General features: G+C 41.0%; 1 protein-coding gene across 1 annotated transcript in view; it reads right to left on the reverse strand.

Annotated features, from left to right (window-relative positions):
• The window catches only part of ADAMTS17 (ADAM metallopeptidase with thrombospondin type 1 motif 17), a 192554-nt gene that overhangs the window by 138959 nt on the left and 41586 nt on the right, over positions 1 to 12009 (reverse strand). Inside the window, exon 7 of the mRNA XM_059824030.1 lies at positions 6900 to 6943. Coding sequence (XP_059680013.1) covers positions 6900 to 6943 — 44 coding nt within the window. The remainder of the gene's footprint in view (positions 1 to 6899; positions 6944 to 12009) is intronic.

A 12009-nucleotide genomic window follows, 5' to 3' on the forward strand; every position in this document is an offset into this window, starting at 1 on the left:
ACAGCCATTTTTCAGCTAAGGAGACCAAGAACCCACCAGTCTTAGTATGTGGAATGAATAAAGACAAACCTAAACAAGACTACTGAGCTGCAAAACAAACCCAAAGGCAAATGAAATTCAAATGCTCTACTTTCTGTAACAAGAAAAACAGAAAATAAGTCTCTATAAAAAAATAACAGCACTTCACTCAACCAACTACATTGCACACATTTTAAGTTTTCATATAAATCAGTGAGGAAGTTGACGTATTTAACAATAAATATGTAGTCTGTTAAAACTAGCATGCCCAGCTTTTTTAATTTTTACAGACTGGATGGAGGGGAATAGATTGCGTATATATGGCCTTTGTTTGTATTTTCTGTTTTACTTGTCTCTCCAAAAGCAGACTGGTAAGCTTCACTGTGGTTTCTACTGGGTTTCATTTTCTGGCTCTCACAGACTATTGTTTCTTTGCAAGAGTTTTAAATATTTCAGTGATTTTGAATGCTCAAATAGACAGCTTAATAGACATGTCAACTGACATTCAGAAAGTACAAAGGACCATCCTCAGGATATCAGGCTTTCTAAAGATGTCTCAGGTACCCCAAACCAACTAGTCTCTCTAGAAAAAACCTCAGCCAGTTTTTTGACAGAGGCCCAAGGGAGGGTTGCATGTCTCAGACAACAAGTAAGAACAGGACCAGGATCCTGACCCCACTGAAATCACTAACAAAACTCACACTGAGTCCAATGTAAGCAGGATTTTCCTCTGGTCTTTAGCTGTAAGCCTGCAAACAGCTGTGCACATGTGGCTAAAGCCATGTCTCTGAAACAAGAAAGAAGGAAAAGTGCACACAGGATACTGAAGCGAGGAAGAGCAAGGGTTACGGCAGCAGGAATTCCTGATTACTTGAGTGGCTGTGCTCATCCCAGTGCTTCTATTAAAATTTATGCAATCTTATATTACACTCACTTGGCACACAAATTTTTTAGTGGGAATTTGGAAGAGGAGAGATTGCTAGCTGGTGAAAAGAAACTGGAAGGCCATTGTGGGTAGGGTGGGGCCTGAGAGATGGTAGTGATGAATATGCCCAATAGCACAGTTCTGCACTGTCTGGGTTATGCAGCCGAGTATTTATTCCCTAGCAACCAAAAAGCAAGGGAAAAAAGTCTTCCACTGCACTCTACCATGGCTCCCTTTGGTTTCATAAAGCCACCATTGCCCTACACAGCCACAAGTGATGTAAAAATTTGCAATGCTGTGAGGTCCCTTTCTTTCACAAACACCAAATCAACTTGACAGTGTCTCTTTAAGGGACATTTTAACCTACAGTATGTTCATTTTAATGCATTAAAGCATGTTTGATTTTGGTCTGAAGGACAGTCCCAGCAAGGCTTTTGCTAAAGCCAGGCACTGCTTCTCTAATGAATTGTTTTAAGCAGCAGGTATTTCTATTTATTCTGGCATCAAATAAAAACCCGCCCTGGAATATACAGAAACATTCAACACGAACCACTATGGAAAATGTTTTTAATGTGAGAATTCCTTTTCTTTTCCACTCACAGCAAACCAGCTAGTCTTTTCCCTTTCCTTGGGGATTAATTCTCTGTTGTGACACTGTTTGGGGACTGGAATCAATATTACATAGGGAGGAAGATTTAAATGAGCAGTACACAGTTCAGGCAGGACCTACCAGAACTGTTGCTTGCTGTGGACAGGCCACCTGACTGCACAAGCAAACAGGCAAGGAAAAGCTAAAAATGTGCAGTCCTTTACTCAGGTGTTTTCAACGGAATAAAAAAGGATCAAATTTACTTTGAGACATAGACCAAATGTCTGGTTTGCAAAACTTGGGCATATTTTGAAACACTTTGCTATGATAAACTTGTAAGAAGAAAGCAGGGTGCAGTTAGAAAGGGAGGGAAATCGGCTAATATGCAGCTCTCTATGATAGCGCTTTTCACCCATAGCTCTCTACACACTTTTGAAAGAAGGAAAGGACTAAGATATGACCACACTGGTACAGCAGAAGGATGTCATCTGTGCAGTCACCCAGCAGCACAGTGGCAAAACCAAAACCCGATTTCCCCATTTACATATCAGTGTTTGGAAGACTCAGGAAAAAGGACACAAATTATGGAAGGATTTATAATCTTCAGGACTCTCAGTAAGTTATCTTTGAGCCCTTTAATTAAAGCCAGCCAGGAGATGGGAATGTTTTTCACAAAACATTGATTCACTTGTGGAAACAGTCTGGAAAACTATGTTTCTCAATCACCTCCGTTCTGATGCTTGGTTTTCTCCAGGCAGCTATTCCTTCAACTAAATCTGCCCATCTGCAGTACATACACTGTACTCTGCTTTCTTTTCCCCGACATCAAGCCACAGAAAAGCACATGTGACTGCAGCAGAGGTAAAGACATTTTTAACCAGGGCAATTTAAGGATATTTAAGACACATTCTCATTTTCCATTTCCCAATTCCACACTGCCCCCACTTTTATTATTAGCTGAATACAGGGAAGCTTCAGCTTGGATCTGGGGTAACATGTACACTGAGGAATCAAGGCCAAGCTTTGCCTTGAAATATGCAGGATCATTCCTAACTAACCGTAAAGCTGCTTATTTGGCACTAGCAGTGGAAATATTGAACGAAAGGGGCATTCTCAATCTGCTTATGTCACAGAAAGGTTGGATTCTGACAACGTGCAAGGCTCCAAGCTGCAGCCTGATATTAATAGCTAGACATTAAACTCTCAATTTGGCTGGCTTAGAGGCAGCTCAATTGGAACAAAGATTTTTCTGCAGGAAACGGCAGATCTGGTTAGAGTCACATCACGAGAGAAGAGTTTGAAGCAGCGGCAGACTGCAAACTTTTTGACTGGTGTGTGACAAGGCTGTGTCGCACGAAGCAAACCTTCCCCATTCAAACTGCAGAGCCTATCGGAGGTCCCGCTGTTGAAACTCAGTGTTGCAAATGTATTGCACACAGGCATATTGTCTTCCTTCTGTCCACCTTCTTTTGAATTCATTCATTCTTAGGGCTAACTTACACAACCAACTGGGGCAATGAGCATTAACAAACCATTTCTTAAACAAATGTGGTTCTGTTTCTTGACACAGCCAGTGGGGTATCACCCCACAAAGACATACCTACATATTTTCACCATTTTTGAGCTTGTTTCAGCCATTATGTAACCTTCCACACTACCTTGGCAGCTGGGCCAAGAAAATTTGAACGAAGTCCCCAGAGCAACTGGTTTCAGTGAGGGGCCCCTGCCAGAATACAAATACAAACCTCCTGCTGCTGTTTTCTCTCTGTGTCTGCATGGCAGGCAAAGATTCCAGACAGGTTTTTCAATATGGATCTTTTTGAGCACAAATGAACACCTCTTACAAGCCATTTAAACTTCATAATCCCACTTCCGAACAACAGCTGGGCCTCAATACTTCCACCAGGGAAAGTTTTGCTTCCATATTTCTCACAATGTAAAGAAAATCAAGGCTCTGTCAGTAAAAAACACGTTACCTACAGCACTCTGAGTCCTCTTATTTCAGTACACATAATCTCATAGATTCTTTATAGGCTCTTAAACATGACTAAGCAACATTAGATTCTGGAGTTGTATTGCATCATATACTCAAGGACATCACACTACTTTTATATGAGAACTTCTTAAGCCATACCATCTCCTGTAGCTTTGCACTCAAAATCCTCTTTTCACAGAGGTAGACAGAAGCATTCAGAATGTAAGTAAGTGACTTGCCAAATGTCACACAATGAGTCAATGCCAGAGCTGGGAATAGAAATCAGGAGTCTAGAGTCCAAATTCTCTGCCTTATATAGAGCAGTAGCCTCAGTCTCCTAGTTTAGGAGAATGCCTGCTCACCAGAAAGGTGTTTCTTCCTTTACAGGATGGCAGTGTACCACATTGAAATGGCCAACTTCATCCATAAGCAGGTATAAAAACCCATAGGCACCTACTGAGACCATGTTCTTCATATATAAAAGCAAAGTATAAAGAAAGAAATGAAAGCCAGTTGCTGTTCTAGAGAACTTTGGGGAGTGCTATAACCTCAGCATCACCGTCAAGACCAAATGCGATGTCACTCTTTGGACTAGCTTCTTGCTTTTGCAGGCAGTCTTGCTGATTTGGAGGGGACTATCTGGGAGCTGGAGTGAGGAATAGGAACCTAGCAGCAATAGAGACGGCTGAAACATCAACATAATTCTTCATAAGCCAGTATGGTATACCAGTGGGCATCAGCCTACTTTGATTGTTGCGTTCATATTAAGCCCAAGTAAATGCCATGCTACATTGCTACTTCTATAATCCATGTATATATACAGGGCATGGAATGGTGGCTATTAAAAACCTACTTCTCTACAACTGACACTTATTTTTCCCCATTCTAAGAGAATCTTTCACACAGTTAAAATTTAGTAGTACCAACACTAACCACTTTCTCAAACCAGTCACTTGCCACGGAAGTACATTCCTTAATTTATTCTTCCTTTGTTGTGACACATACGCAAATGACATAACAAGGTCAAATTCCCTTCTAGTCTAACATCTGTGATATTAATGGATTACACACGGGCTAACTTTCATCACTAAAGAAAAATCACATAGTTATATCACCAATACAATACCTTTGGCAGAGAAAGGGGAATTAAGCTAATACAGTGCTACATCCATCCTCAGAAGTCAGAGACAATGATCTCTATATAAATCACAAGTATATGATATATTCAGGGCATCAGACACATTATCCATAATTATCAGATACTACCCTATGGGTTTAGGACACACAAAAGAACTCAGAAACATGAAATATCTGTTTTATGGATAGGAATCCATCAAAATCCAGCATTCCAATTTTATATTGCACCACTGCATTACGCCTGAGCAAGCTGATGACCAGAGGAATTGGTTATCTTCTTCAGGCTCTACCTCCAGCCACTAAGCAGAAGAAGCATTTCTCAAGGCAAGGACAGATGAGGTATCAGAGCGCAGTATAACTTGGGTGGACTTCATTCAGGTTGCAGCCCTACCAGAATAGCTCCTCGTTTTACAGTTTTGAAGAAAACTTTCAAAATATGCTGCCAGTATATACAACACAGAGGTAAGGGCCTAAATTGTAGATGATCTGAAACAACTGCAGTAATGTACCAATTTGGGTACAGGCAATACTGCTTGAAAATTGATGTTATCACAATATTTACTTATTTCAACAGTATTTAAGAAAAGATAGTATCATATGATGAAGGATTTCATCTGTACTCAGGGATAAGGCACACTGCCTCTGGATTCAGACAACAGAAACAGCAGGACGTAGAAAATGCGTAAGTGAAGATGCTAGTGCTTTGCTGCTACGTAATGAAACTGTCAGGGGAGAGGGAAGGAAAAGTAGGATTGAAGAGAGCAAAGAGGCCAGACTGGTTTTGTCCCAGGAACATTCACCTTCTAAATACCTTGGGAAAATAATGCTGGAAAGAGTAACAAATGAGTTTAATCTTTATTGCTCTGATCTTCCACTTTCTCCAATGCAGCCACAGCCTGCAGCAAGCCGCAGCACAAGAAAGTACTTGGGTAAGAACAGAAAAGAAGTCATAAAAATATTTCCTTAGTCATGCTGTCTATGGTAATATAATTCCCTCAATAGAGATCTTCAACAATACTGTCTTTACAAATGGAAAGAACTCTGACCTTAGTCAGCATATGTCTTCCATCAGCTTCTCTTTTTTTTTTTTTTTTAAATTTCTTTATTGTATCTTACCACAGCCATCTCCAGATGCAGGTACACAGTATAAAAACGTTCCTCAGTGGAAGCATGTTTTCCATTCGACACAATAAACGCATTGTGAGGGATTCTGACTGGAAAGAAAACTTGGATGTAGAGGCCAGTCCTTGCTCATGTTTGAAAATAAAATGTATGTATTTTTCAGCTCTGTATTTCCTCCTTTCACCTGATCAGTCTCCACAACACAGAGAAGGAAGGATCTGCATTCTGAGATGAGGCTTCTGTAGGTAGTTTCAGAGCTCCTGCTGAAGGCACTTTCCCCCATGCTCTTCATCACCCACTATCGTCAGCATAGCAACCCCTAGTCTGCGAGTGTCTCTCTGAACACTGGAGTGTAAGATCAGCTGAAAGTCAGGATCCATTCCAAATTCACATAGAATGTAGGATAAGGGACCGGTTGACTTTAAGGCAAATCTAAAAAAATCATGCAATCATCATAGAGAGGATGTTGAGCTATGCCTCCACACACTGCTGCTACTGTGGTGATTAAAAAAAAATACCAGGACAACAGATACAGTGAAGGTTACTGTAACCTCAGTTAAATAAATAAATAAATAAACAAAGTATTTAATGTGTGGGATGCAAGGACCCTGTGTATCCAGGGTTTGGATAAGATGAAAGGCAGTTAGGAAGTAGGAGGAGTAGGAGGCAGAAAAGAAGATTTAACTTGGCTTGCCTACAATGAAGTATTCTTCTCTGGTGTCTGAGTGCCAGTTTGATCTGGGACTGTTACACAGGTTCTTACAATGGGAAATACATTCATTAGTTAGCAAATTCTTGTTTTAGGTGAGAGAGCACTGAAAGGAGCATTATACAGACACACCAAAAGACAGTTTCTTAATCTCCGATTATCTAATTCTACATCCACTCCGAAGAGGTAGATATACTTAAGATTACTTCCTAAACTCAGTGACCTCCAGTGCTTAGAAGCGGTTAATGTTTAATGGCTTATTTATAGTTCACACCCTGCTCAACTAACCCATAATTGCATCACAGAGGTATACAGAATAGCAAAAGCAACATTACAGCAAACCAAAGAATGAAAGATTGCCCAGAAAGCTCCTCTTAGCATAGAGGTGGCTGTCAAAATACTCTCCCCTACTTCTTTGACTTACCCACAGTGTCACAAGGCTCGTCTTTGTGTACGCAGAAATCTGTCCTAGAAAGAAAAACAGAACAGAAGTGAAATGTATCCTGTACCTCCAGACTTCAGGCTAGGAAAAAGCAGTGATGCATGATTCACATATCATGGGTGTTGAGGTTTGGGTTTTTTTAAAACTGCTGTGCAGTCTACATGATGACAACACAGATAGCAGCATTGATTGCTACTGCAAGATTACAAGCAATTATGTGAATCAGCTCCATATACTACAGTCCAATTTAATAGATTTAAGATTTAGCATGTAAAAGAGTACTGCCTCACTCTATGATGTCAGGCTTCTTCAGCAACTGGATTAAAACTGAACCTCTTATTTTCACAAGAGAACTATAACAAAATGGAGCAGACACCCTGTGATGCAACAGCACCATGAAAAGTTGGTGGAGGACATATGTGGGGACACTGCCTGGAGGCACAGAACTGATCATGTATGCCCAGAAATTCTCAGTTCTTCGGGTTTTATTTCTTCTTCCACTGGGATAGAAAAGGACAAGAAAGAAGCAGGACTAAACAGAGAAAGACAGATGTTGACAAGAAGGAAGAAAGAGAATTTCAGGATTTGCCAGGTAACAGCCAGGTGAGATGGCTTCAGCTAAACTTATTACAGTCAGATTTGCCATTTTATGATTTGAATCCAACAGAGAGAGGTTCAAGAGACTTCATTTGATCTTTGTTACTGCCCCACATCTCACCCAGTCTCCCCAGATCTCATCAAGGCAGGAAGAGATACTACATATGCCACTGGCACCCACAAATCAACCAGGGATCCATGCAGCTGTATTAAACAGAAACAGAATAAAAAGCCTTGAAGCCCACCATCTAAGTGATGACACTTCATGTGAGAAGATTTTGTAAATGAGATTCCTCGTGACAGAAGAACAAGTGTGGGAGGAAACGTATTTTATAACTAAATTAATGGTTTTAATACATTTCAATAAGCACTTAGACCTAGACTTTTAGGAGCTATCTTCACCAGACCTGCTTTGCAGTGCTATCCGCTATGAAGAGGAGCTGGAGAAAAGCATCACATGTGCTAAAACATTTCAGAAGTTCCTTAACGCAAGGGAAGCCAAGGAACCATAATCTCTATCATTATGGCTTTCCTCACCCTGTGGGAAGGCTAGTGAGAGAATCGTATTAGTACATTTGGAGTGTGTCATTTGAAATGTCCTCAGTGGGATTTTGCGTTTAAGAGTTTGGCGGGGGGAAGAATAAAAATACTTAGAGAAAGATAATACTGAGTGAACACTCAGAGAAAGATAAATACTTCGAAAAAGAAAATACTTAGAGAAAGATTAAAAATACTTTTTTCTTGAAGAAAAATATGAAACTAGGGTTTATAGGAACAGGGATTTAAGGCACAGGACTATGGCTGATGAACCCAAACCCTTCACACCAATCTCCTTTGAAAGTCACAAATCAAGTTGTCAAGGGCTCAGAGGGAGAGAAACAACAACTATTACCAGCTCTTGTTAAGCAGACAGAAAAATAACCATGCTTCAACGCAGAAAAACCATAACAACCATCAAAGTGTTAAAAAAATCAGATAGGAACAAAATAAAATCGGAAGCTACAACCACACACCAGCACCAGCTTTCATTTTTTACTGCAGCCTTACTGTGTCTCGACGCCTTGGCATTCCAGCCTTTCCAAAGAAGACTAATGACAGTCTCCTGACGGAGCTGGCACAAGTGCGCCTGCTTGAGTACCCAGAGCCAACTTGACGGAGGTTTATTTAAGGACTTATTATGTTATATAAACTGGTAAATCAAACAGATGCTTTTCTTGTGACAACAGATAGCTGAACTATTAGTAGATGGCAGGAGGCCATTGCTAGAAAAGCATCTCTCTTCAGGGGCTGGCCAGCTCTGGAAATAAAGCACAGCAATTTTGCTCCTTGCACTCTGTGTTCTACACTGAAAGGTGTCCGGCACTTTCAGGCAGCTCCCTGGAGAAATTACCACCATGTCATAAAATGAGGGGTCTCGTAAATGATACAGCACAACTTGCAGACTCTCCTACAGAGGTAGAACAATCCTCGTCTGTAAAGAGAGTGCTGTGATGCTGTCTGGTCAGGCAAGGACTTGAAACAAGTCAGCAAGAAGAACTGAACATAGCTGCCCAATTCACTGCATGCGGGCCTGCAAGTATGAAACCTCCTCAGCCCATCCTTTAAGCTGTCACAAACACAAGTCCAAGAGACGCCATCCTTCTATTCAAAGATCTTGTACCAAAATGCTAGGCTTTAAATCATCCAGACCTACCGTAAACATTTTACCGCAAAACTCGGTGGCCAAACAGAAAAGCAAATCCAAACCTTTAGTCACAAATGACCTTGGTGGGTCTCAGTCTTCTTCCAAAGGCAAGAAGTCACCCCATCACAAAACCTATAGACTGAAACTCCTTCAGGCCTTTCCTGGCAATCAGAGGGGAGCCAAAGACTGAAAAGGCATTAAGAAAGATGTGTCTCACCTGTGGACCAGTCACACCAGTAAGGTAAGATGGCCCCATCATGGCACTGAAACTGATCTGCTTTTAAAAAGGTTTCAATCACAGGTCTGTCTCTGTTGTATTTTTGAGCTTGACTGCATCTATATTTTTGAAGTGAGAGCTCGACATGAATGATACTATAATGCTACTCCAAGGATATAAAAAAGATATCTTAATATTCATTGCATGTGCGGAGGTCTCTTATCACAGAGACACAGTTCTGTTAGCAGAATCTTTTATAGACCTACATTGGAATAAAACTCTTACTCCAGGAGCTGCAGTTCAAATCCAAGATCTGACCTTATCACACAAAGTCTTGGATAATATATTGAAATCACACGCTGTAGCTGCGAAGCAATTTTACTCTTCACTTTTAGCAACTGACTGAATCAAGCAGGACATGTGTTCCCATCTTCTAGGGACCTGTGAAATTCTCAGACATTATCACTTGTGGTACTGTGCAGAGTGTTTCCATTATCAAACTTAAACAATTCTTCTAAAAAATGACAAGTCAGTTGTTTTGTTCAATAAAAACAGCCAGAAAAGAATTGCTCGGAACTCCTCCTACAGTCACTCTTCCATCTGGCTCACATGAACTGGAAAAAAATACCTAACTGTGCTAAGCTAAATTCTGCAATTCAAGTCCTTCCTGTAAGAAAGAAGGACAGTAGTTGAACTGTGCAACACGAATAAGAAGTATTCCGTTTAATGGCCACTTCCCAGCATCCTTCAAATGACATCTTTTGACCAGCTTAACCCTGCAGGGTCATAAAGCTAAAGGACAGGGGAAACTGGTACAGTCAAAAACCTGCCAAAAAAACCTTTCCACAGCCATACATACATTTAGTAGCACTATGCGCCCAGTTTCCTCGATGCACATTGAATTGCTTCATTTGCCCATTTAATGGGAAGGCAAAGGGCTGGAGAAATGTGGAAGGGAGGAGCAGGCTGCAAATGAAATAACTACACCAGTATGTCAGGAAAAAACCCAAGTCTTTGCTTAATGGCAGCTCTGAATTCTGTTCCTATCAGTGTTGTGTCATTCTTTGATCTGCTATCACATCACCTATAGTCTAGTAAGTAACCCAAACACCTACAGCCAGGCAGTGAGGAGAACCTCAGAATGTCTGAAGATTTCCTAGGGAATGCAAAAGACAAAAGATCAAGAAGGGGAATGTGTTTCAAATGAGATATGCTTCTAAGATCACTAAGATGCAGATTCTGCAGACAGAAGTTATTCTGGTCAGCTGCCCATTAAAATAAGTAGTACATTATCCATAGATGCCAGAGATCTGAATTTCTGCAAGTTCAAAACCAGAATTTGAGCAAGAAAAGTCTAATGATTATAGAGACCACAACACTATACTCAAACTTTCAGGGCTATAACAGATTATTCCCACTGTCTCATTTATTCACTGAACTGGACATTGGTACATCTTATTTCACAGGCATAGTATACCTCTTACCTGGAACTCAATCAGGTGGGTACTATTAAAATCCCACAGGAGGGATATTTGCCACCTAGATAATCTACTTTTGCATAGAAATGAGTATATGGGGAACATCAGTTAGAGATGAAGTTTCAAAAGGCAAGCATGCCTTGGTGTTTCAGATGAACACAGCCAGATTGGAACCAGAGGGATTTCTTCAGAGGTTGACCCCAAAGAATCTGTTTCTAGTCCTAAAGCAGCTGCAGCTGCTGAAAATTCAGCTTCTGCTTTTTCTGGCGCAATTGCTTGTGCTGGACATGCTGTTGCTCTCATATCCTTTACCACTGGTCCATCTGTACAGTCTGGGGAGGGTCCAGGGACACACACACACAAACTTCCAAAGCCAAGAGTAGAAAACCTCATTTCCCTGACGCAGGAATCAGACTGCTGGGCCAGAAGTCTTCCAAACAATGCAGCATCCTCTATGCGGCAGAAGCAGGGTGGGTTAAGGATGACAAGACACAGCAAGAAGGAAGGAGAAAGACTACAAGTACACACTGCTGACCTCTCAAACAGGAAAAATGCTGCTCTTATGCACAGCAATGTGCTCCCTGTCCTGAACTTTCTCACAAAATCTGAATCTAGTTTCTAACCGAACAGAACCTGTATTTCTCCAGCTATTCTGACTGCAAAACCCTGCAAATCTATTGAACAATTCTTCCTACCAATTCTTTCTAGAATTCTTCCTCAGATGCCTGAGTCCAACTCATTTAGCCTGACATTATGCATTCAATTTTATAAGCTGCAGAGAAACTGCACAGATGAAATGCTCTGCTCATTGCCTCTGCCTCGTGCTTAGAGCACATCAGAAGAGATTCTGTATGCCTCACTTGTCATGCAGGACAACTGGATGCCCAGATGAGTTTAACAAAAATGTTAGTTATTTATTTAGGCCCTGATCCAATGAAGCACATGCTTAACTATAACCAGGATGTGCAGCCCATCGACTTCAAAGGAACTATTCACCCTGTCTAAAATGTGAAGTATCTGCTTAAGTGCTTGGTCGGACTACACTGAATACAGAGGAGAGAGAAGGATTTGGGGGAACTGCACACATGTCTGTGAAGGTGCATTCTTAGGAACTTT

This window comes from Gavia stellata, chromosome 13, assembly GCF_030936135.1.
Source record: "Gavia stellata isolate bGavSte3 chromosome 13, bGavSte3.hap2, whole genome shotgun sequence".
Lineage (NCBI taxonomy): Eukaryota > Metazoa > Chordata > Aves > Gaviiformes > Gaviidae > Gavia > Gavia stellata.